This window comes from Taudactylus pleione, unplaced genomic scaffold (assembly GCF_031769625.1).
Source record: "Taudactylus pleione unplaced genomic scaffold, aTauple2 ptg000026l, whole genome shotgun sequence".
NCBI lineage: Eukaryota > Metazoa > Chordata > Amphibia > Anura > Myobatrachidae > Taudactylus > Taudactylus pleione.
This window is the reverse complement of record NW_028284428.1, coordinates 9,267,740-9,295,112: the sequence shown is the minus strand read 5'-3', so window position 1 is coordinate 9,295,112 and position 27,373 is coordinate 9,267,740. Positions and strand designations below refer to the sequence as shown.

The following is a 27,373-nucleotide window of genomic DNA, read 5'->3' as shown; positions in this document are numbered from 1 at the left end:
AGATTACATCACATAGCAAAGTGCACAATTTAACTCAAAAGTTTTAAGACACAAAGCAAGCCCGACAAGTTTGTTTCAGCACAATAACTATTACGTACATAATGTTTATGTAATTTTTTTGTACGCAAAAATGAAACTAAAGTTTTATGTACGACGCTGTATGCAAATATATTTTTATTTACATAAAAAAATACTACATAAAAATATCCAGACAAGTTTTTATTATGCATTTAGATGAATCTTTTTTTTTTTTTTCCATTCAGAAGTCAGAAATTATTTTTCCATTATAACAATTTGGGTATATAACATTAGGTTGTGAAACATAGGCCCTTTTAGTTTCATATTCCATCAATCTGAACACAATTCAATTCACATGCTATATATTATGATGCAGCCTAAGAGGAACTTGCACACCAAAGAGGGAGAAAAATATTGTGCAAATATTTTATATGGGGTTGATTAATTGTAGGCAATGACCAAAATGTGCTATTGCAACGGCAGCAATGGCACTCCAAATCACCGCAACTAAGATCTGAAATTACATATGCAGCCTCTTGGGGCTGTACACAAAAATCTGGCATCTGTCCAATCATAAGTGAGGAATATGCACACACTTGGGCACATCACAGAATTGCTAGCTTATATACTACACTGCTCTTGTCTTTTAATTAAAAACAATGCTAAGACCCTGCCTATGGGTTTTAGCACCAATTTCAATATGAGAAGAGGATGAGACTAGAGCCAAATTAAGCCTTCAAACAAAACAGTGCCAAGTCCATGAACGTTCTGTATTCAAGATGGTGCAAAAACAGAACATCCTGAATTATAGGTTTTGGAAGGTAATAAACAACCAGTAAACCTTATGGGTAAAGCAAAAGCAGATATATATATATATATATATATATATATACACACATACACACACACATACATACACACACACACCTAAATGCATTAGTAATTAGGAAAAATAATCCTAAAACCATTCTCCTTATATGTTAATATGCACATTTTCCCCTTGCTGGTGTGCAAGTCATTTAGTGCACATTTACAGCACTTTCTGAATAGTAAAGATATTTATAAAGCTCTTAAGAACATGAGAAACATATGGTTAGGCATTTATTTGGTGGGGGAAAACACATTTATAAAGTAAATGAATAAATGAAAGGAACACTCAGTAGGTAGGCCGCATCTAGTATTTCAACTGTTCAGTTCTGTATAGTGGCATTATTTATTTCACACAACAGTTTAAAAGAATTGCAAAATTCAATTGATAAATCAAGGAAGATGTAACTGATCTCACCATGAGGAGTATAAAACTAGTCACATCGTAAAAACAAATCATTCTCTGGATTGAGATTGGTACCACCACAATTGAGTCTCAAGGCATCCAACGGAGAGTGTTGGAGAGTTACCAATTAAACTAATTGTAAAAAGTTTTAATAAAGAAAAAAAAAAAAAAATCATGATATTTAAAGGGAAAAAAAAAATACAAAAATATGGGATACCTTAGGCATGCCAAACTGAATGGCTGTACATTACGATCTTTTACAGGCAGAGAATGCTTTAATGTTCAGGTATTCCAGAATATCCAGCATTTACTACTACTGCAAAAATATAAATACTTTAAAACTGATTTTTTTTTTTTTTTTTTTTTAATTATTGGAGTGGATGGAGAGTATCATCTCAATGGGAGGACTTCACTCAACAAACCAACACATCAAAACTAGAACCCGCAGCAATTGGAATGGAACAAACTTCTGTTTATATCTGCAAATGAAAACAAAAAAGTTAAGGATATTACTTCAAAAGTGACCTTAAATCAGTTTGATTTTTTTTCCCCACTGACAGATAATTGATAGAAAATGAACACTGATGACTACAAATAATCCCGTCACCTATGGTCTGGTGTAAAAGCATATGTTTTAAGGTGACAGTTCACTGTAAACACTGACTGATCTATGTTATTATGCATGTTTACAGTATTAATAAAAAAAAAGGCAGCAAACCAAGCTTTATGGAAAATACCTATTTTTATTACATGACCTGTAAATTCTGCAGCCTGTGCAAGGACGTTGGCTGAAACATTGAGGTTATTTCTTAAGTACATTTAAAATAACCTATTTAAAGAAATGTGGTTCTTTGGAATGTCACTGATATCCTAAGGGTCTAAAGCTGGGATTTCCAAACACTGCCATTACAGTTCAGGTTTTAAGCATTTCCATGCTTGAGCACAGGTGACTTAATTAGTACCCAAGTCAATTAGATTTAATCCCTCTGGAATCAAGCAAGGATATCCTTCAAACCTGGACTGTAATGGCAGAGTTTGGGAAACTGATCTAAAGGCTGAATGCTCTTTTACATACGTTCAGCACACAAAACATCTAATACACAAGGAGCAGGTGATCTGTATACTTCCAAAAGTGTAGCAGATTTAAGAGGAGTTCAATACAAGGGGAAAGAATTAAAAACACAAAAAGGATTATTCTCCATTATGCTGAATGTCGCTAACAGTCACCAACATGCAAAACGAGTTTGAAACCTTGCTATAGTGTGACCAATGCTCAGTTTCCTCTGAACTCTAAAGATTCACCTCATCATCCACTATGAACACTAATAGTAGCTTGGTGCAGCCTGGACTTGTAGACCAACACATAGAGCCGTATTCAATTTGAGCCGAGCCGCAACACTTTTCCACCTCCCAGACTTTTCACCGGTGGAAAAGTATTGCGCGCGTGCCCGCTGTACCCTGTATTCAATTTGAAAGTATGCGAAAACGGGACCCGGCGAAACTTGAACAGGCGGAAATCAGCCTGAGACCCTCAAAAAGATGCTCTGACATGGGGGTTAGCTATGGTACCCCCGGATTTGGCTTGCTGAACGTATTTGGTCTTTTTAAACTTGCTTAATAGCTGCTAAATAGCGTTTTTCTATACGTGGTGCAGAATAGTATTTTAGGAGTATTTTTTCCAGAAAATAACTTATCCCAGCAAGTTTGGGGTACTTGAAAATGGGGGCCAACATATTTAAAAGTTGCTAAAGTTGAAAAAAAATCGTGAAAAATCCACTTGCCGCAAGCACCTGGAATAAAAAAAACACACACTTGGGGCATATTTGGGCCCCCCCCCCCAGAGTCAAGTTCGCTAGTTTCTTAACTTTGTACCCCAACATTTTTTTTTCCCACCCCCTTTTTCAAAGTCATTTTTTGTGGTGTCAAGTGTTTACATTTTTTTTGACAGATTACCTTTGGGGGACTGTCTGAAGGCTGCAGGGGGGTTCTCGCAACGTTGCACCCCCAAAACCCTAATTCTGCACTTTTTTCCTCCTGCTATTCATAGGCAAAACTTTTTCGCCTATTACATTGCATTGGCGAAAAGTCTTTCAAAATGACTACGGAGGAATGTCAAAACAGGCGAAAATGACATCATCGGCGAAAAAGTATCACGGATACGGACTTTTCGCCTCAAATTAAACACGGGCCATAAACTCATAACATTTGGAATCTCAACCTAAATTAGAAAAACCACACACTTACATCATCAATATCTTCATCATCATCTCCAATGTCATCAAATTGGATTTCATCATCATCACCAGGACCAAATGTGTCTGTTTCATTGATTTTGGCTGAAAAACAGAAAAGCACCAGGTTATATAGCAAACTGGAGGCTATCTGCATCACAGAAGATACATTTAATGGGGCTGCCATTACCATGCTCTGGAAGTTCACCATATGCCTTCAGGCTTCTGGCTTCATCTGCATTATATTTTAGAATGACATCTGCTTTATTATCCTGGTAAAAGAACGTAGTCCATAAATACAGATTGATGGATATTTTATAAAACAGCACCAAAAAGATTTTTTATTTTTTTTTAAAAAGTGAGGAGAAAACAAAAAAACACAACTTATTTTATAGTTATGCTCAAAATGTCCGTTTTGGCAAGACTTCTTACTGATCCACTGGGTTCTCTTTAGAATACAAGTGAGGTTGCTATTGTTTAGTACAGACAATTACGTTGATTCATATTGTTAGCTTTTAATATAAAACAGAAGTTGCTCCAAGGTCAGGGTGCTTTTTCATTATCAGTCAGTCTTCTCATATCACTCAAAGGAAACATTATGGGGCTATACCATCCATTTATAGCAACAAGCACTACGACTCTTGCTAAATTGCAAAGTTTATGGATAACCATTATGGGAACAGCAGTTGTGTGAAGTCATTAACCATCCCCTCAATAATAAATATTTATGCACTTTTAATTTTGGAAAGGACAGAGAATGAAGACACGCATGTGAAAGCACAAAAGGAAACCTACCAGTACAAGTCATGGCTACTTTATACAACAGGTTTACTTTGTATCTGATAATTGTCGCCAGTATAAAAACCATGAGACTTCTACACTGTACAGAAAACAAACACATGCTAATTCTAAATGGGGCAGGAACTATATGCAAGAATTCTTAATATAAAATCGGAATAAAGTAAATCAGTCCATAAAAAAAAAAAAAAAGCATTGATTGAAGTTATATGCATGCAGTCAATAATCGTATTAAAATAAAGTTAATACATACTTGATAGTCTCGTAAGCCAACCAATATAATGTCTGATGTGTTGATCCACACCTAGTAAAAAAAAAAAAGTAAATATATCAGCAAGAAGAGATACACAAAAGGTTCAATTAGAAATTATGGTCCCTAACAGTTACGGATGTACAGGAAAATAACGTGATTCAAGCAATAAGCCACCAATAGAGAAAAAGCATTAAAAGCACATGAAAAAATGTGCACTTTCCACATGGGAACCCATAAAGAGATCAATACAGAAATAAAAACGTATTAAGGATATATTACAGTCTCTTTAAGCTCTAAGAATTATACTGTCTTTTCACATTAAAATACTGGGGGGGTCAGAGGACCTTACCTTTTTACGCAATTTTCCTCTAATGTGACATAACCTCTTCACACCATCAAAGCACATGGCTTCCAATCTACCGTTCCCCAACATCTTTATCACCTGTGCATATTCTGAGAAACAAAGGCAGTTAGGAAATACAGCCGAAATAAGTCAACAAAAAACTATTATCCATTACTTACATTTCTTTGGAGATAATTAGGTTTAGAACTCACATGGAGTTCTACCTACTTACCAGAGGAATTCATCATTCCTCCTCTCCATAAGTATCGATTCCGAAGAGCTGTCATTTGTGCGATGACAGCTTTTCGGGAAATAGAGACCTTTTTCCTCCACCACCTCTGCACTGTCAGTGTTGCAAAGGGATCTGTTCCCCGACTGTGTCTGGCTCCTTCCCGCTCCATCCATTGTCCCAGGATCCTATATACAGTCAGGTGCATAAATATTAGGACATTGACAGAATTTTCATATTTTGGCCTCTATTCAGCACCACAATGGCTTTGAAATGAATCAAACAAGATGTGCTTTAAGTGCAGACTTTCAGATTTAATTTGAGGGTAATTACATCCAAATCAGGTGAACGGTGTAGGAATTATAACGGCTTCTATATGTGCCTCCCACTGTTTAAGGGGCAAAAAGTAATGAGACTATCAACTCAAAAGCTATTTCATGACAGGTGTGGGCTATTCCCTCGTTATTTCATTATCAATTAAGCAAGTAAAAGGTCTGGAGTTGATTCTAGGTGTGACATTTGCATTTGGAATCAGTTGCTGTCGACTCTCAATATGAGATCCATAAACAATCCTATATCTAACTTTCACTTTAATACTTTGTTGCAAATCCTATAGATTGTAAGCTTGCAAGCAGGGCCCTCTTACCTCTATGTCTGTCTGTTATTACCCTGTTTTGTTCTATCAATGTTTCCAATTGTAAAGCGCAACGGAATATGCTGCGCTATATAAGAAACTGTTAATAAATAAATAAAATAAATAAATAAATCCTTTGCAGGCAATTACAGCCTGAAGTCTCGAATGCATAGACATCACCAGACGCTGGGTTTCATCCCTGGTGATGCTCTGCCAGGCCTCTACTGCAAATGTCTTCAGTTCCTGCTTGTTCTTGGGGCATTTTCCCTTCATCAAGTGAAATACATGCTCAAATCGGATTCAGGTCAGGGGATTGACTTGCCCATTGCATAACATTCCACTTTTTAGCCTTACAAACACTCTTTGGTCGCTTTTGCGGTATGCTTGGGGTCATTGTCCATCTGCACTGTAAAGCGCCGTCCAATGAGTTCTGAAGTATTTGACTGAATATGAGCATATAATATTGCCCGAAACACTTCAGAATTCATTCTGCTGCTTTTGTCAGCAGTCACATCAATACAAGGGAACCAGTTCCATTGGCAGCCATACATGCCCACGCAATGACACCACCACCATGCTTCACTGATGAGGTGGTATGTTTTGGATCATGAGCAGTTCCTTTCCTTCTCTTCTCATCACTCTGGTACAAGTTGATCTTTGTCTCATCTGTCCATAGGATGTTGTTCCAGAACTGTAATGGCTTTTTTAGATGTTGTTTGGCAAACTCTAATCTGGTCTTCCTGTTTTTGAGGCTCACCAATGGTTTACATCTTGTGGTGAACCCTCTATATTCACTCTTGTGAAGTCTTCTCTTGATTGTTGACTTTGACACTTATACATCTACCTCCTGGAGAGTGTTCTTGATTTGGCCAACTGTTGTGAAGGGGTTTTTCTTCACCAGGGAAATAATTCTTCGTCATCCACCACAGTTGTTTTCCGTGGTCTTCCGGGTCTTTTGGTGTTGCTGAGCTCTCCGGTGCGTTCTTTTTTAAGAATGTTCCAAACAGTTGATTTGGCCACACCTAATGTTTTTGCTATCTCTCTGATGGGTTTGTTTTGATTTTTCAGCCTAATGGTGGCTTGCTTCACTGATAGTGACAGCTCTTTGGATCTCATATTGAGAGTCGACAGCAACTGATTCCAAATGCAAATGTCACACCTAGAATCAACTCCAGACCTTTTACCTGCTTAATTGACAATGAAATAACTAGGGAATAGCCCACACTTGTCCATGAAATAGCTTTTGAGTTGATAGCCCCATTACTTTTGGCCCCTTAAAAAGTGGGAGGAACATATAGAAACCGTTGTAATTCCTACAGCGTTCACCTGATTTGGATGTAATTACTCTCAAATTAAATCTGAAAGTCTGCAGTTAAAGTACATCTTGTTTGTTTCATTTCAAAGCCATTGTGGTGGTGAATAGAGGCCAAAATATGAAAATTCTGTCAATGTCCCAATATTTATGCACCTGACTGTATACCCAGGATAGGATAACACTACAGGTTGAGTCTCCAATATCCAAAATGCTTGGGATCAGGGGTATTTTGGATATCGGAATATTCCGTATTTTGGAATATTTGCACACCATAATGAAATATCTTGGGAATGGGATCCAAATCTAAACACAGAATGTATTTATGTTTTATATACACCTTATATACACAGCCTGCAGGTAATTTTACACAATATTTCAATAATTTTGTGGCTCAAGCAATGTGTGTACATACATGAAATTTGTTTCATATACACACAGCCTGAAGGTCATTTTATACTTTGTTTAAAGAACATCATTAAACAAAGTTTGTGCACATGGAGCCATCAAAAAACAAAAGGTTTTACTATTTATCATGCTCAAAAAATTCTGTATTTTGGAATATTCCGTATTTCGGAATATTTGGATATGGGAGACTCAATCTGTATCATGCTGCCATGATTACATGGATGTCGGTTTAAATGGAAATCAACTTTAAATGTAATAGAATGGCTTACCTTGTCCGTCTTCTTTAAATACTAACTCTCTCTTTTCAGACTCATTCTCATTCTTACCACGTCTCCTGTTTTTACCTCCCTTCCCTAAAAAGAAAGGTATATCAATACATATAATGCACTAGTAACACAAATCAAATCCAAATGTGTGGCAAGGGGAGCATTTGGGAACTTTTCAAATGATGTTTAAACATGTTATTGTGTTGTTCGACTACAGACATTGTGATGGAGGAGAGAGTCAATTGGCTTTGGAGGTTTTGAATATCCCGACGGTCTAGCTTTTAGAAAGCTAAACATTAATCTACATAGAAATCATTTTGCAAGGTGATATTGCAATAATTGTATGCACTATCCTACACATTACCTCTCAAATCATGATACAAATTTATTTGGCATGATGTCTAAAAAGCATCACTAACTTTGCTATGACCTTGATAAGTCTACAATAATTGAAAGAAGTTTAGCTGCATAAATAGAAAATGAAGTGACATAAGAGACAGTTCATCACAAAACATGAGAATCATTGCATATTACCGGGGAATTTTATTGCAGTCAGAAAACAACCATATATACAAGAAGATTAACAGTTGTTCTACAACCACTTAATCAAAGAGTATTAACTCAATCTGATTCTAAGCATTACTGGACATCGTTGTCATTTTCAAAACTACAATGAAGTATTGGTTTAAATCGCAGCTGCATGGTGGTATGAGAGAGCTTCACATCCATACTTTGTCTCCTTATCGTTTAGGTGCTTACATTGACTATATGATGTTACTAAGATACTGCCCATGTTTCTGTCCACAGATTTGCTGAGCCAATTTAATGGTTAGTAGGATGTGACCCTTGAAGAGCTCCCCGTCTACAGAGCCAGCCAACAGCTATTCAATTGTTTTGGGCGACCAGTCCACAGGCTGCACTTATTGCGAATTTCTGCTCATCCCTGCTGAAGTGCAAGCAGATTCCCATGTAAAGTAGGGCTTCAGAGCTGGGTATGACTTAACTGCAGTGTGCCCAGCACTTAGCACAGGACAAGTTGCTTAATGCAAGTAATCCCATGCAGTAGCGTTGCGGGGCTGGTCACGCAAACAATTCAATATCTCCTGTGAAGTTTAGAAGGAAGCTACGGGAACTATAAACAATTGATTTGCTCCCGTTTCTCAGCACAATACTGTAAGAAATTTGCTGAGATTTTAATTCCCCACTTAACAGATTTTTTTAATAAAGTACTGGATGGAGCATCATTTGACTGTCACGACACAAGCAAATATTGCGATGATGCCAAAACCTGGGAAAGACCATTCATTGTTCTCTAGTTATCGGCCTATTTCCCTACTCAATGTAGATCTAAAGCTCTATGCTAAAATACTGGCCACTAGACCAGTGTTGGCTAACCTTGACACTCCAGCTGTTATGGAACTACATAACCCAGCATGCACTGCTACAGTTTTGCCATTAGGGCATGCTAAAACTGTGGCAGGGCATGCTGGGATATATAGTTCCACAACAGCTGGAGTGTCAAGGTTAGCCAACACTGCACTAGACTGAATCCTCTTCTACTATCCCATATACACCCTGACCAGGTGGGTTTTATTTCCGGACAACAGACCCCCGACAACACTAGGACAACTATTGACCTAATACACACCATTCATGATGGCAAAACTCCCTCCTTACTCATGTCGTTAGATGCAGAGAAGGCCTTTGACAGATTCTTATGGCCATTCATGTTTGGGGTCCTTAGGTCAATGGGTTTCTCTGGCTATTCCTCTAGGGTCTCTCTGCCGAATATCGCGCTCCCTCTGCTACAGTCTCCGTTAATAGTTTTACCTGTACCCGTTTGGGATAGCCAACGGTACTCGAAAGGGTTACCCCCTTTCACCGCTTATTTTTGCCCTCATTACAGAACCCCTGGCTGCTACAATTGGTGCTAATTCAGAAATATCTGGGAGTATGCATCAGATCCACAGAGCACAAATTGGCTTTATATGCGGATGACTGTTTGTTGTCCATCACAAACCAGCTTACTTCACTCTCACCTACTCTAAATGAACTCAAATTATAAGGTCATTTCTCTGGTTAGAAGATAATTTTGATAAAACGGAAGTCCTTGACTGTTATATTACACAAAATGTTAAAGTTTCTTTGGAAAGTCTCTTCCCATTTAATTGGCTTCTCCAAAAGATTAAGTATTTGGGTATATTTATAACCAGATGCTACCATCAACTCTTCCAGGCTAATTTCCCCCGTATCCTGCCCCAAATTAAATCAGACCTTGTTTTGTGGTCCAGTCACTTCATTTCCTGGATAGGTCGTATTAATGCGACTAAAAATGAACATCCTGCCTAGACTCCTTTATCTTTATCAGTTTGTCCCTATACATGTCCTCCCCTACATTTTCAAATTTCTTCAATCCCAGACAACTAAATTTGGGCAGGTAAGCGACCACAGATACGTCTCTGAATCCTCCAGAGATCCACTCGGGTTGGTGGTCTAGGTATCCCTAATTTTAAAATTACTATTTTTCTGCACAGCTCGCTCAATGCATCTTATGGAATAACTCTGGTAGAGTATGGGTTTAGATTGAGGCGGAGGCCTTGGGGCTGCTTTCTCATGTTTCCTTCCTCTGGCTCCCCCGTGCTCGTCACCCAAAAAAGGTTTGACACCACCTCATTATTTCCCATTCACTGTCACTATGGATACAGCTGTCTAAAAATTCGGCCTTTCTCCATGTCCCACCCAGATCATCCCATTGCTTAACTTCTTCAGCTTTTTTCCCCTTCGCTAACAGGCGGTATTAGATACGTAAACAATCTGACCCATGACACATCGTTTCCCTCATTTGCTAATCTCAGTCTAAATTCCATATCCCCTCCAAACATTTTTTCCAACATCTGCAACTTCGGATTTTTCATAGTATAGTTAAACATCGCCTGGTTCACAGTCCTTTGACCTCTGTTGAGTTGTTGTGTTTGCGTCAGTCTTCCACTGCTGGTCTGATATCGACACTATAGTCAGCTTTCTTCAGCTTTAATGTCTACACGCGACCCACATGAGTTGGCCTGGGAACAGGATCTGGGTGAATCCCTTGACCCTGATGATTAGGAGGAGATTAGAGAGAGGGCCGCTTCCAGCTCAATCTGCGTTAGAATAAAAGAGAATGTTTACAAAATTTTCTATAGATGGTCCACTCCAGACTAAAAAAAGATGTTCCCCCGATACGTCCGATAGATGCTGGCGTGGCTGTTCCTTAGAAGGCACTTTCTTCCACATTTGGTGGAGTTGTCCGAAACTTATTGGTTTCTGGTCAGATGTTAGGAATTGGATCGCTTCGATTACTCAACTCCCGATCTCTCTGGATCCTAAATTTTTTCTTTTAACTTTATCTATCCCGGTTGCCACTTATCACCAAAATAAATTAGGCATATTCTCTCAACGCCCACCTGTCAACTGGCAGCTGACTGGAAGCAGTTATCGCCCCCTTCCCTTCAAATCAATTAATAGTTTGGACGGTCAAGCGTATGGAATTTATGACCAGTATCCTAAATCATTCTTCCAAGTCTTTTCACAAGGTTTGGGGCCCGTTTGTCCTTTTTCAACGCTAGTTCCCCATTCGCCTAATTTCACCCATTGGCCTAATTTCCCTCATTCTTTCTCTTTGACAGTTCTAGCCATGCTGTCTCCTTTCTCCTTTTTTCCCCCTTATATACTGTTCTCCATAAAATTGTATCCCACAGTTTCACTTATATTATTGAATATTTTTATTGTGTAATTCTATTGCTATTTTCAGAGATACCGTATGTCTTTCTGTATGAATATTTTGTTGTGTTTTGTGTGGATCTATAATAAACATACCTTTAAAAAAAACAAAAAACAATTGAATCGCTCCCTTAAGATGCCCATCCATTAGGCAATTAAATTGAACGATAACGTTCGATAATCGTTTGTTTAAAAACTGTCTAAAACGACTAGCGATGTGCGCTCCCGCTGGTTGTTTAAACATCTATCATCGGGCAAACATGCTGGACAACCTGACGATAACGTCAGGTTCAGCATGTTTGCAGATGATTGAAGTACCTACACTGAATGACTGCTCTTTCAGTGAAGGCACATCACAGACTGACAAACGACTGCGCGATTACAATGTCGTAATTGTGCAGTCGCTAGTGGATAGGCAGCTTTCCATTTTGTGTGGAGATCTCATGTTATCCACCAGGATCCAGTACACATCCTGTCATTTTCTGGAGTTACTATAGTCATTAACTGTGACACTCTTGTGGCTCTCTGCTTGCATCCACCAGACTTCCTGCAAGATGACTGCCCGCATCACATGCATATATAATCACACAAATGCACAGGATACTGTCTCTCACCTAGTTCATGTGAACATTAGGATACTCTGATTGGCTACTGAGTTTTTTAGCCACATCTAATCAAGTTTGATAGGCAGGCGAGGATAATTTGGAGAAAGTGGAGGGAGGTGGTAATCCTGGTATGATTATACATTTTCAGGCAGGTCAGATTTCTGTGAAAGTCATCAGCTGTTTTATCATCTTTATGAAAGGACCTTTAGGCTTGCATTTTGATCAAAAGTGATTTGACCTTTATGTTAAATTACAAATATAACACTATACATTCTCTTTGGATGAAACAAATAAAATCTCATTAACAACCCTGTGAAGTATGTAATGCTGCAGTAGGGAGGTGGGGACACTGACAATTATACATAATCATACCCGAGCAATCAGATTTCAAAGGGGGTTATTAAAAAAAAACATGTATAGGTAAAATAAAGCAACAATTATCTTAATGTTTTGTAGATTCTGAACATAAAATTTGCAGCTCACAAAGATTCCCTTACTAAAAAAAACCCCAAAATACATTTCAGGCACCAAGATTCTTAATAGAGGAAAGAAAATTAATGGAGTTTATTTTTGTGTGTTACTATTTAGCATCAAATCTACAATGCATGCATGTAAGAGACACAAGGTATGCTACAAGGTAGCATTTATCTTGCCACCAGTTAAGGGGCCTATTACCCGACTTTGTGAACAATGCGACCAAAACCAGGTTTTCGTCGTACTGTTCACAAAGTCAGGTAATGGATAGCCGGCAAGGACCAGCAACGCGCTTGCACGCTGGATCCTTGCCGCCCCCGACTATCTACTGAAAATATCAGTCAACCTGACGCTCATCAGGTTCGGCATGTGCAGAGATAGGAGGTTGGGCTCCTTCACTGAATGACGTTAAGTGAACGTCGTTCAGTGCGGGCATCGCACCTCGGCGACCTGAAGGTCTGAACGCTAGACGTTCAGTCTTTCAGATCACCTAGTGGATAGGCCCCTTTAGAAGCAGTCCATAAACCACAATGAGGCAGATTCATCAAGCTGTTGATATTGCCAGGAAGGAGTTCCCAGAGCTATTCAATTCAGCATACTGTTAGGTCAACTAAAGGATTTCTTTTCACACCCTCCTGAGGGTGCGAGCAGAAATCCGACTAAAGTGTTGGGCACGAGGCTGCTTGTAACTTCCCGATGCTATTCACCTTTCTCTGAATTGAGTCGCCCCCTACTGTGTTCACCATCAGTCACAATATATTGTGAGGTGTGGGGGGAGGGGGGTTAGGGACCACTAGGGGGAGGGTTAGGCACGGAGGGGGAAGGATTAGGGTGGGTTAGGGTACAAGAAGGAAGGGCAAGTATACTTATTTGTCGAGATACCATCAGGATATCTCTCTCTGAATTTTGACAGGAGGCATCCCGACAGCTGGCATTACATACCGATTCCCAATGCAGGGTGCCAGTACCAGCATTGCAACATCATGGGCATCACCCTTAATTGAAATGACCCGTAGGTGCATTAACCCACGCTAATAAGACAGGCTCCCCGACGGAAACGCTCCAAAAACGTAGAGACCATGTACGAGGGCTAGGTAATAGGCCCACATAAAAGTGAAAGAGCAAACCCCTGCCCCAAATATATACTTAGATGTCAAACTAAGCAACGTGAGTAACAGTAGAATTTACAGGACTCTCCTGAACACGCTGCTTGTAGGAATGAGCCAAGCACAGGTGGGCACATGACTGGATGGAGAACCTAATGCCAGACTCCAGAGCTCCATTTTGGTTGGGATTTGTTACATAATAAAACCCAACCAAAATGTAACGCTCAGGTTGGACATATGGTTATTACTACACAGAGAGGACAAAAATGGATAACATAGGAATGGCCCATACCAAGGCAGGAATACAGGGAACCCCACATACTGACATAACACCTAAATGCTGTAACAGTCAAGGTGCCCACACACATAGCGATATTTTACACGATCTGGCCGATTCCGACGCATTGGAGCAACAGATCGTGTAAAATATGGCAAAATCGTGAGAGCCCACTCACGATCTCGATGCGCGTCCCCGCTGGTCGCACATCGCATCTTCAGAACTGCCGCGCAGTAGGGCAGATCTGACAATCTAGGACCCGATGAACTGTAAAAAGTCTGACTGCAGGAGAGAACGTTTGAAGATTGGACACCAAATCATGTGGAGATCGTGTGCAGAGCTGCCGGGGAGAGTTTCAAGGGAAATCTTACACATCGGCTAATAGTGGGCAGATCGGTATGTGTGTGGGCACCTTAATGGGGTGTATCCACTAAGCGATTTAAGCAAGCGATTGCACGATAACGATGCCGTTATCATGCAATCGCTTGCAAATCGCGCATGCATCGGGGATGTTTTGGACGGAAGCGACCCGCGATGAGCGTGCCCGCGGGTTGCTTCCGTCATCGCCCGTACGTGCAGATCAACCTGACGATCTCATCAGGTTCTGCATGTGCGGGGATGAGGGATGTGCCAGGACTGAACGTTCAGTCCTAGCACATCACTAGCTATACAAACGACAGCACGATTGCAATGTCGCAATCGTGCTGTCGTTTATCGCTAAGTGGATACCCCCCATAACCAGCACTGTGTAACTACATTACAGTACCCATAGATAACATGTGACCATTGCAGAGACAATACTAGGTCTATGTGCGGTGTAACTCCTGTGAGGGGGTTTAGAGGTGGGGAAACTGCAGCTCACAGGCAGACGTGGTACTACAGATCCCAGCAGTGCCTTATACTGACCACATTACACGAGGCAGCTGCCGGGGGGAGACCACAGCTTTACCCGCCCGCGGCCCGTGTCGTTCACAAATCTATATCCAGTCCGTACCCCAGCACCGTACAGTTCTCCCTTACACCTCCCGCTTCTCAGGGCCCTACCTTTATTCTTCGGCATGCTGTAGGGTACTGGATTGAGCCGTACGTGTGAGCGGTGAGATCAGGAGCGGGAGAGGCTGCGCAGATCCCGGTGAAGGTGCCGGAGACTGTACAAGGCCCAGAACCGTCCGTAACTCAGTGCTGACCGGAGCCGCCTGTGCTGCTGTGTCCCCGCCGCGTGCGTAAGGTGCCGGCGTGCGCAGACGGAAAAGGAGCGTCACGCAACGTCAGGTCACGTTGGAAACGGCGCTGGGGAGTGATGACGGCAGCTGATGTGTGATGCGGTGGCCGATAGGGGGTGAGCTTGTGCAGCGTTTTTTTTTTTTTCTTGCAGTCAACTTTATTTGTATCAGTTGTTCTGTACAAACTGTCTACACCAGAGTAGGGATGGGACATCGAAAGAAAACATTGGAAGTACCAATGTTTTAACATTGAATACAAAACATTATTTAGATATAAACATTGGTTCTCTGGAACCGATGTTTACCGATGTTTTTTTTAAGCAAACTGTATTTATATTTTTTAAACATATAATAAAATCACTTTTAAAATAAGCTTATACTATGGCTATCTTCATGGAGGCAAACAGTATATATTTATATATATACACACACACAAAGAAGCACAAGAGGATGTTTGTTTTTAAACACTGCTGGGATGTGAGGAGAAATCCGACCAAAGTGCCGGGCGCGCAGTTGTTTTTCTACTTAGCGTGGCGCTAACAGCCGCGCGCCCGGCACTTTGGTCAGAGAATGCCGGTTAACGCGCCTTAACATCCTTGTTAAGGCGCGATAACCGGCATTCTCTGACCACACAGCGCACTGAATTGAATAGCTCCGTGAGCTCGCTCCCGACGCTATTCAATTCGTGTTGAGTTGAATCGCCCCCTCTGTCTCCTCAAGTCCTCCCTCTCGCTCTCTCAGCTCCTCACCAATGATGTCACGCCAGACACTTGGCACCGCTAGGTCTGTCTCATGCACAGTGTACATGCAGTGAGTGCCTGACAGTGGGACTGTCCTATGTGCGGCTGTTAATTGGCTGACCAGAGTGTCTGTCACTCTGTCAGTCACCTCCCCCAGCAGCAGAATGCACGCAGCAGCAGTAGCCCAGTCAGTGTTTTGTACTCTATTTTTAAGTTGTAACTGACTATAATACAAAGAGAGAGCCAGCTGGCATCCCAGAGCAGTGATAGCACCACACACAGTGTCACAAAAAAAAAAAAATTGGAAAAGCAAGGAAAAACATCAGGGGAGAAATCTTGCGATGGTAATAAAACATTGCAGGGTTAAACATCGAACATCGAAACCATATAACTGATGTTTCCGATGAAACATCAAATTATTCCCATCCCTGCACCAGAGGTTCCCAAACGTGGTCCTCAAGGCTCCCCAACAGTTCAGGTTTTAGAGATATCCATGGTTGTGCACAGGTGGTTAAATCAAATTGACTGCGGTACTTGTAATTGTCACCTGTGGACAAGCATGGATATCCTTAAAACCTGGACTGTGGTTCCTTGAGAACAGAGATTGGGAAACTCTTGTCTACACGGTCTTTGGGTTGCTCTCTGTTTTGCTGACATCATATAAGGCAGTGGTTCTCAAACTAGATCCTCGGAAACCCAAACAGTTCACATTTTCCAGGTAGCGCAGCAGGTGCACGGATAGTCATTACTCACTGACACATTTTAAAAGATACACAGGTGGAGCTAATTATTTCACTAATTGGGGTCCTGAGGACTGAGTTTGAGAACCTGTGGTATAAGGCAGAGTTTCCCAAACACCACCATTCCAAGTCTTAAGCGGGCCACACACTAGACCAACTTACATCCAACCAGCCAACTTGTTGATTGGTTGGAATGAAAATCTGGGATCATTTTCGCATGTTTCAATTATCCCCGTATTCAATTTCAAAGAGTTTTCGCCGATGCAAAAGGCAATGCATAAAACCGGGGATGTTTTCACCATGTTTTACAGGGCAAAAAAAAATGCAGAATTGGGGTTTAGGGCTGCAGGCTTAAAAAAAATAGCCTGCACCCCTGGGAATGACTAATAAAAAAGATCTGTGTGAAATTTTTTTTTAAAAAAATCGGGACATCCCCAAAAATAATGTTTAATTTTGGGATGTTAAAAAAAAAAAAAAAGGAGCACAGTTCAAAAACAGCAAAATTGATTCCAGAGTGGTTCCCTCAAATACGGCAGGTGTTTGCGGCAGGTGCATTTTTGCAGAATTTTTAAATATCATTTTTAAAATATGCTTACCCCCATTTTCATGTACCCCAAATTTGATAGGAATAGTTATATTTACAAAAAAAAAATCTAAGTGCTATTCTTCACCACTTCTTCATAGCAGCAAATATGCACCTGCTGCGGCTATTAGAAACCTCGACTTCCCTCAGCAGGTAAAAATGGGGGTACCCATAGTGATCCCCATGTCTAGACATCTTTAGGGGGGTCCCTGGAATATTTCCCGAAAATTCCTGTTTTTGGCAATACTCACCTTTCCGCCAGCTCCCGTTTTCGATGATTTCTAATTGAATACGGGGATAAAACGGGCACGCACCCGATACTTTATCCCCGGAAAACCTCCGATATGGAGCGAAAAGTCCAGCACGGACTTTTCGCTCCAAATTGAATACCCCCTTAATGCTGCAGATGTCTCCCGGACAATTTATTGGTTTCCAGCACGCTGATTACCGTAGGCTAGTTGTTAAAGGTGCCTACACACTTCGCGATCTGCACACGATCCCACGATGTGTACGATTTCCCTTGAAACTCCTCCCCCCGGCAGCTCTGCACACGATTTGGTGTTTAAAGTATCCAATTTACAAACGATCTATCGTGCATCTTTGCAGACTTTTTCCAGTGCATTGTGTCACAGATTGGCAGAACTGCCCTACAGCACGGCAGATCTGACGATGCGATGTACAACCAGCGGGGACGCGCATCACATCGTGATCGTGAGTGGGGACTCACGCTTTGGGGATATTTTGCACAATCTGTCGTTCCGATGCGTCGGAATCGGCCAGATCGGGTAAACTATCGCCAAGTGTGTAGGCACCTTCATACTGCCGCTGCTTTCCACTGCCTGTGTGGTACAGGTTTTAAGCAGTCTCAGCGATTTTAGCTGAATAGATAGCTCATCGCCGGCACTGCTGAAATTAATCCTGGCTCTGTGGGCTCTTCAGATTGTAGTGCAGTAGCTACCTCCAATTACCGCTGAAATTTTACCTGGTGGTCGGTGCCAGGCCGCCAGCCAGCTGAGTAAGCCTCAGCTTACTTAGGCTGGCCGGCTTGAGAGGCAGGAAACTGCGTCGATTGACACAGTCCCTGGACTTGCCACTCCCAGAACGGTGGCCGATCACACCCGTGCACTGCCCGTTAAATGCCTCTGCCTGTTAATAAGGCAGAGGCACAGAAGGGGTTGCGTGCGATTACGTAGGACCCATTCTGCACATTAATTGGGAATCCGCGTTCAGCATTGCAATTGCGTGCAATATTGAATCAGCCCCTGAGTTTCCTCACAAATGTTCTTCAACTGCTGCTCCAATCTGTCAAGTCTTACATTGATTGCCTGTGTTTTACAGAATTCAATCTAAAATACTTCTAATATACAGTGCCAACATTACACATACCTCCCAACTTTTTTCAGGACTAGGTTGGGACCATTTAGCATGCCGATTGTTTATGCCCAAAATTAAGGGGCGTGGCCTCTCAAGAAATGCTGTACCTGTGTAAGAGGGGTATAACATTGCCCTTAGGCGGTACTCACAGCTTTCACCCTGAGCTGTGGCTTTGAGTTCTTTGGCACTTTTGCAGAAACCGGTCACTTGGAGGAAGCGGCACTGGGCTACAGGACAAACATCAATATGTGTTCTCTCTTTTCACAAGGGGGAAGGAGGACACATCAAGGATGAATGCGATCTTCACCGGATGAGTAAATGCAGTGCCCCCATCATCATTGGCTTAAAGCCTCAGCTACGCAGTTGTCACTTATATAGTGCTCTCACACTGATTTGTATAATGGGCCTCACATGGGTGTGCAAGGATTACCGAACCAGTGGTAGCAAGGGAGGTAGGACAGATACACATGGAATGACTACTCACTCGGTCACTCTTGTCACTTTGCTGAGACGATCTTCCGCTCCTGTAGAAGAAACAGAACACCCTACCTACTCAACCAAAACTCTACAATTATCACCAGGTAGGGCTACTTAATTAACTTTGCCCTAGACCAGGGGTCTTCAAACTTGTTATAGTTTTAGCATGCTGTTATATCAAAAAGGTGGCAGTGCATGCTGGGATGTGTAGTTCCACAGCAGCTGGAGGGCCAAGTTTGAAGACCCCTGCCCTAGACCATGACATAAGTAACAAAGCTAGACTCATAACAATTCTAACACGTAGGCTGCACTTTATTCTATTATAACTGTTCAGTTATCTGAACTTAACCCAGTGAACAGTGGCGTAACTAGGGTATTTGGAGCCCAGGACAAGATGCAAAATGGAGCCCCCTCCAATGTGAGCACGCTGAAAAGTGGGCGTGGTCACATGTCACAAGGGGCGTGGGCGCTGAAAAAAAATGGGGCGTGTCAACATGACCCCCCCATTTCTCGTCACTCTGGGAACATTTCTTTCCATTCCATATACACTTCAATGCCCCCAGTAGTAGTGCCCCTCTTGCAATGCCCACTGTCTGTAGTAGTGCCCCTTATGCAATATCCCCAGTAGCAGTGCCCCATGTATTAGTGCCCCAGTAGTACCCCTTATACAGTGCCCCCAGTAGTGCACCCTTATACAGTGCCCCCTTATGCACTGCCCCCAGTAGTGCCCCTTATACAGTACCCCCAGTATGCAGTGCCCCCAGTAGTGGTCCCCCTTATGTAGGCACCCAGTAGTGCCCCTTATGCAGTGCCCCCCAGTATGCAGTGCCCCCAGTAATGGTCCCTCTAATGCAGGCCCCCAGTAGTACCCCTTATACAGTGCCCTCAGTAGTGATTCCCCCTATGCAATGCCCCTTATACAGTGCCCTCAGTAGTGCTCCCCACTATTCAGTGGCCCAGTAGTGATACCAGTGGTGTAACTATGGCCCCCGCAGCCCCCGCGTTGGCTTGAGTGGTGCCGGGGGCCGTTGCTTTGCTACTGCAACTGTGAATGCTGGCCTCTAAAGTGATCAGAGGCTAAGAAAGCCTCCGATCACTTCAGAGGCCAGCGTTCCCAGTGATGCAGTGATCAAGTTAGATCCAGTCAGCACAGCAGCAGGAGAATAAGCCCGGACAACGGCCTCGTGGAGTCAGGTAAGTACTGGGATCAGGTAAGTACTGGGGGGGCACTACTTTAAGGGGCACAACTACAGGGGGCATGGCATATGGGCACAACTAAAGGGGACACTGCATATGGGCTCAGCTACAGGGGGCACTGTATATGGGCACAACTACAGGGGGCACTGCATATGGGCACAGCTACAGGGGGCACTGCATATGGGCTCAACTACAGGGGCACTGCATATGGGCACAACTACAGGGGCACTACATATGGGCACAACTTCAGGGGCACTGCATATGGGCACTACTACAGAGGGGGCACTACTACAGGGGGCATTGCATAAGAGGCATTACAACAGGGGGCATTGCAAACTGAACACTGTTACAGAGGGCAATTCATAAGGGGCACTGCTACAGGGGTCATTACATAAGGGGCACTGTTACAGGAGAGCTTGCATGATGGGCACTGCTCCAGTGGGCATTTCTTAAGGGGCACTAATACAGGGGGCACTGCATATGGGCACTACTACAGAGGGCCCTGCATAAGGAGTACTACTACAAGGGGCATTGCATAAGAGGCACTACAACAGGGGGCATTGCAAAAGGAGCACTGCTACAGGGGGCATTGTATATGGGGTACTGCTACAGGGAGCATTGCATAAGGGGCACTACTACAGGGGACATTGCTTAAGGGAGTACAGGGGGCATTGCATAAGGGGCACAACTACAGGGGACTACTACAGGGGGCACTGTATAAGGGTCACTAACTTGATACACACAGTTTACAGGTTATAAGCTATATTCCCAATATTCTGGTTCTACACGGACATAGAAACTGTGCAACCTGTCTTGAGCTGAGGTGAAAGACTGGCAGGAGCATAGAGCAGGTTGGTGAGGTAGACCTTTCAGGGTGAGATGTAAGGGGCATTACTATGTGGCACAATGTGCTATTAGGGGTATTACTTAGTGTGGCATAATGTGTTATAAAGGGCATTTCTGTGTAGCATTATGTGTTATAAGGAGCATAATGTGTAAAGGGCATTACTGTGTGGCATAATGTGGTATAGGGGCATTAAGGTGTGGCATAATTTGTTATAAGGGCATTACGGTGTGGCATAATGTGTTATAAGGGGCATTACTGTATCATGAAACCACACACCTTAAACGTCGTCTTTGGTTATTATTATTATTATCTTTTATTTATATGGCGCCACAAGTGTTCCACAGCACCTTACATACTACATACAACTGATAGGTGAACAAGAAACAAGTAACTTACAGTACATTACAGTGCAGGACAAGGACATGATTTATATACATTGCTGGAATAGCAATTAAAGAACTCACAATAAGCAGCCAGGAGTTGGCAGTCACGTGTTAGGTGCCCTTATGGGGAGTAAAGAGTAGAAGAAAATGTAAAGAGAAGCACATTAAGGAAGAGGTCCCTGCTCGTGAGAGCTTACATTCTAAAGGGGAGGGGCAGACAGACAAGCGTGACACAGAAGGGGAAGATAAGGAGGAAAGATCATGAGGTTGGTTAGGATGAGTGCTGGAAGGCCTTGATGAAGTAGCGGGTCTTGAGAGCCCGTTTGAAGATTTGTAGAGAGGTGGAGAGTCTGATGGGGAGAGGAAGAGCATTCCAAAGGTAGGGAGCAGCATGGGCAAAATCTTGGATGCGGGAGTGGGAGGAAGTAATCAGTTGGCAAGAGAGACGGCATGCATTTGTTGAGCAAATTGGACAGGCGGGAGTGTGAAGGGTGAGAAGGTCAGAAATGTATGCGGGAGAGGATTTGGTGACGGCTTTGTAGGCGAGTGTAAGAACCTTGAAGGGGAAAGGGCGCCAGTGTAGGGCTTGTAGGAGAGGGGAAGCAGATGTAGAACATCTGGAGAGGAAGATGAGCCAAGCAGCAGCATTGAGAACCGATTGTAGTGGAGAGAGGTGAGAGACTGGGAGGCCAGCGAGGAAAAGGTTACAGTAGTTCAATCTGGAGATGACCAGTGAGTGGATGAGGGTTTTAGTGGCATCCTGGGTGAGGAAAGGTCTAATCCTGGAGATATTTTTTAGGTTGAAACGGCAGGACTGCGAGAGGTGCTGAATGTGTGGTATAAAGGAGAAGGAGGAGTCTAGGATAACTCCAAGACAGCGCACTTTGGGGCTAGAGGAGATAGTTGTGCCATCAATGGATAATGAAATTGTGGGAAGTGATGTAGTGGAAGAGGGTGGGAAGATGATCAGCTCAGTCTTAGACATGTTAAGTTTAAGAAAGCGCTGGTACATCCACGAAGAGACAGCAGAGAGACAGTTGGAGATATGGGTAAGGAGCGAGGGGGAGAGCTCAGGGGTGGAAAGGTAAATTTGAGTGTCGTCAGCATAGAGATGATATTGGAGGTCAAAGGAGTTAATGAGTTCACCTAAAAAGGATGTATATAGGGAGAAAAGGAGAAGTCCAAGAACAGAACCTAGGGGAACTCCTACTGTTAGTGGAAGTGGGGGGGAGGAGGAGTCATGAGAGGACACAGAGAAGGAACGATCAGAGAGGTAGGAGGAAAGTCAGGAGAGGACAGTGCTACGTAAACCAAGAAAGTAAAGGATTTGCAGGAGGAGAGGGTGGTCTACAGTGTCAAATACAGCAGAGAGGTCACGGAGAATGGTTGAGTTTGTTTTATGGGTGGGGGGCGTCCAAAACTTTTTTGGCAGGGGGGAGCAAAATTTATAGTTACGCTACTGAGTGATACCGTGCACAGTATACAGTGCCCCTGGCCAGTAGTGCCCTTTACATAACACACACACACAGACATACATACATACACAAAACACTTACCGGAATCCCTGATCCTGCTGCGCCCGCCGCTGTCCGCTCCACCATCCTCCCGCTCAGTCCCGGTTGGCACGAGCCTTGGCCGACCTGCCCTGGATACGCCACTGCCAGTGAGCAGACACAGACATCAAGTATAGCAAAGTGAGCCTACCATGAGGTTTAGACAATATGTATCTACCCTCTCCTATTTATGGCTTGGCCCAAATTCATACTTACCTACTCTCCCGAAATGGTCGGGAGACTTCCGAAAATCGGGTGGCGCTCCCGACCACCCGGAAGACTAGGCAAGTCTCCCAGAACTGGCCCGCCCCCCCCCCACACGTTGCCGTCCGCATTCCCCCCGTGACTGCTCACTTACTGTGCAAAAGTGGGCAGTCCGGGGGGGTAATGACGTGATCTGCGCTGAATTGCATCATCATAGCCCCCCCCTTTACAGTGCCTGTATTATTGGCTCTGTACAGTGGGGGGCAGGGCCACAATCATGCGATTGAGCTGCCACGCCCCTTGCACCACACACCTGCTGTGAAGAGAGGCCTGACCTGGCTGCCCCCTCCCTCAGTAAGAATGCCCTAATTCCTTCCAGGTGTCTGGGTGCCACCATGTTGTCTTTGGTCATGTGACATAGCAGGCCAATCGTCTGTAGGTCACCTGCTCTCTCTGGCCTATCACATTCCGCTGCTGGGTACTTAAGGGTGTTTGGAGCTCTCTGTAGTTGCCAGTGCAACGTGTTCACAGCGTAGCTGTAAGAGAGAGAGTTCTCTGCGCTACTAAACCCTAGACTTGTGCTCCAGTGCTTGCCCTAGCTCCTTATCGGCCTCTGGCTCCCTGCATAGCCTGCACCGCTCTGCCTTGCCTCGCACTCCACTGGGATCAGCCCTGCACCTTCAACCAGACCCACTCCTGCCTGAACCTGTCTCTTTAGTTAACCCAGTTCTGCAAAGCCATAATCACAGCATTTCCAGATATCCCCTTCAGCCACTATTCAGCAAACCAGGATTTCCACTTCACTCTCACAGTCTATCTGGATTCATCTCTGTCACTGATCTGGACATTCGTTTACTCCCACTCACTACAGTTCCCTTCAGCCACATACAGTCAGGTCCATAAATATTGGGACATTGACAGAATTTTAAAATTTTGGCCTCTGTTCACCACCACAATGGTTTTGAAATGAAACAAACAAGTTGTGCTTTAACTGCAGACTTTCAGATTTAATTTGAGGGTAATTACATCCAAATCGGGTGAACGGTGTAGGAATTACAACAGTTTCAATATGTGCCTCCCACTTTTTAAGGGGCCAAAAGTAATGGGACTATCAACTCAAAAGCTATTTCCTGGACAGGTGTGGGCTATTCTCTCATTATTTCATTATCAATTAAGCAGGTAAAAGGTCTGTAGTTGATTCTAGGTGTGACATTTGCATTTGGAATCAGTTGCTGTCAACTCAATATGAGATCCAAAGAGCTGTCACTATCAGTGAAGCAAGCCATCATTAGGCTGAAAAATCAAAACAAACCCATCAGAGAGATAGCAAAAACATTAGGTGTGGCCAAATCAACTGTTTGGAACATTCTTAAAAAGAAAGAACGCACCGGAGAGCTCAGCAACACCAAAAGACCCGGAAGACCACGGAAAACAACTGTGGTGGATGACAAAAGAATTATTTCCCTGGTGAAGAAAAACCCGTCACAACAGTTGGCCAAATCAAGAACACTCTCCAGGAGGTAGATGTATATGTGTCAAAGTCAACAATCAAGAGAAGACTTCACAAGAGTGTATATAGAAGGTTCACCACAAGATGTAAACAATTGGTGAGCCACAAAAACAAGAAGACCAGATTAGAGTTTGCCAAACAACATCTAAAAAAGCCATTACAGTTCTGGAACAACATCCTATGGACAGATGAGACAAAGATCAACTTGTACCAGAGTGATGGGAAGAGAAGAGAAGGAAAGGAACTGCTCATGATCCAAAACATACCACCTCATCAGTGAAGCATGGTGGTGGTAGTGTCATGGCGTGGGCATGTATGGCTGCCAATGGAACTGGTTCCCTTGTATTTATTGATGATGTGACTGCTGACAAAAGCAGCAGAATGAATTCTGAAGTGTTTCGGGCAATATTATATGCTCATATTCAGTCAAATGCTTCAGAACTCATTAGACGGCGCTTCACAGTGCAGATGGACAATGACCCGAAGCATACTGCAAAAGCAACCAAAGAGTTTTTTAAGGCTAGAAAGTGGAATGTTATGCAATGGCCAAGTCAATCCCCTGACCTGAATCCGATTGAGCATGCATTTCACTTGATGAAGACAAAACTGAAGGGATAATGCCCCAAGAACAAGCAGGAACTGAAGACATTTGCAGTAGAGGCCTGGCAGAACATCACCAGGGATGAAACCCAGCGTCTGGTGATGTCTATGCGTTCCAGACTTCAGGCTGTAATTGCCTGCAAAGGATTTGCAACCAAGTATTATAAAGTGAAAGTTAGATTTAGGATTGTTTAGTTTGTCCCATTACTTTTGGCCCCTTAAAAAGTGGGAGGCACATATAGAAACCGTTGTAATTTCTACACCGTTCACCTGATTTGGACGTAATTACCCTCAAATTAAATCTGAAAGTCTGCAGTTAAATCACATCTTGTTTGTTTCATTTCAAAATCATTGTGGTGGTGAATAGAGGCCAAAATATGAAAATTCTGTCAATGTCCCAATATTTATGGACCTGACTGTATATCAGTTTGTTTATTACTGAACTTTAGTTTATATTATTATTCATGTCTATGAACAGTCACATTAAACAACCCACCTTTCAGTTTAAACGTGTTCCGGTGTCTGCTCCTGTTTCCACCCCGGGTCCAAACACTGGGCCTGATTCAGAGCCACTCGCTATTTGCGAGCGCACGCTCTGAATCAGGGCGGGGAGTATTTGTTTTCATTCCGGTCTCCAGGCCGCTCGCACAGATGCGGGTGACCACCCACAGCTTGTGTGAGCGGCCTGGCGATGGTCCCGATTATCGCGACCATCGGCATTGCAAGGAGACCCTTGTGGTAGGGTCTCAGCACTCGCAATGCCAAGTGGACTTCCAGCTCTAATAGAGCCAGCCAGTAGGACTGCCCACAAACGGCAGGCGTTCCTTCGGGAACTCCTCCGTTTGTTCATTCACCCCCCCTACCCGCCTACAAAATGGGGCGAGCTGTTGATCAACATCGACAGCCGCCCCGTTTTAATGCGAGCTCCGGAGCGACGGCTTATGCACGCGCGTGCGCACTGGGCCAACATCGTCCTGCTTGCGAGAGCAATGCGCTTGCGAGCGGGTCTGAATCAGGCCCACAGTCCCTAACATGTATTTCTTATCCACACCCATTACTTCCAATTTTCATTCCTGATTGCAGCACATTTTTCTGGGATGCATCCACTGTGAAATGTCCTCCCTCACACAACAGAACTTTCCACTAGCCTCCTAACTTTCAACTCATCTCTTCAGGGAAGCTTTTTAAAATCCAGAACCTCCCACTTAACCTCTATAAACTATTGTATCTAATTACCTCTCCTTTACAAAATTCAAGCAAAATGTACATGCAGTATATTCTAGCAACACTCTGATACCAGGGCTACAACTGCTGCTACCATCACCATATGATTGGGTCATGCAGTCTGGCGTAATCAATATGCAATATGTAGCACTTATGTATCAAATAATTTTTTACCTATATATTGTAAACTTGCAAGCAGGGCCCTCCTACCTCTCTGTCTGTTACTACCTTGGACTCAGTTTGCTAAAGGTCAGTTTTGGTTTTACAAATTGACTGTTTACTAAAGGCAAAACCAATGTAAAACCGACTAAATTACTGACTTTAGAACATCTGACCAACTATCGATGTTTTAACATAGACAAGAAATGGAGCTGCAGATTTTCTAATGGCCACTTTTAAAACTGGCCAAAAACTGACTGTAAATGACGGCAATCCCGCCCAAACAATACACCACCCAAAAGGCAAATGTATAACTAGCTCTGGACCTCTGAGCCTGGTCTGGTATTGGAAAATAGGGGAAAAAACGGTGCGGGGTTCCCTCTATTTTTCAATAACCAGCAGCGGGCTGAGCCAACTTGGGGGGATGGGGGGAAAGCTCTAGCAGGGAGACACACAACATGGTTACCCCTGCCATAACAGCCTCCTGATGTGTTTTTTAATACTTCTTGGGAGAACAGGAGGGAGTTCCGTGGCCTTCAGGATTCAGTAATTAATCACGTTCCCTATGGACGT

The 27,373-nt window shown here is 43.2% G+C and overlaps 1 protein-coding gene across 1 annotated transcript; it reads right to left on the bottom strand.

Moving 5' to 3' along the window:
• Window positions 1-204: 204 nt before the first annotated feature.
• Window positions 205-15,281, bottom strand: EIF1AX (eukaryotic translation initiation factor 1A X-linked). The gene is made up of 7 exons (XM_088451608.1): window positions 15,031-15,281; window positions 7,769-7,852; window positions 4,923-5,026; window positions 4,574-4,624; window positions 3,713-3,794; window positions 3,536-3,627; window positions 205-1,770 (listed from the first exon to the last, which is right to left on the bottom strand). Exons 1-7 carry the CDS (start codon window positions 15,044-15,046, stop codon window positions 1,765-1,767), a joined length of 435 nt encoding a protein of 144 aa, XP_088307734.1. The 5' UTR covers window positions 15,047-15,281; the 3' UTR covers window positions 205-1,764.
• Window positions 15,282-27,373: the final 12,092 nt, after the last annotated feature.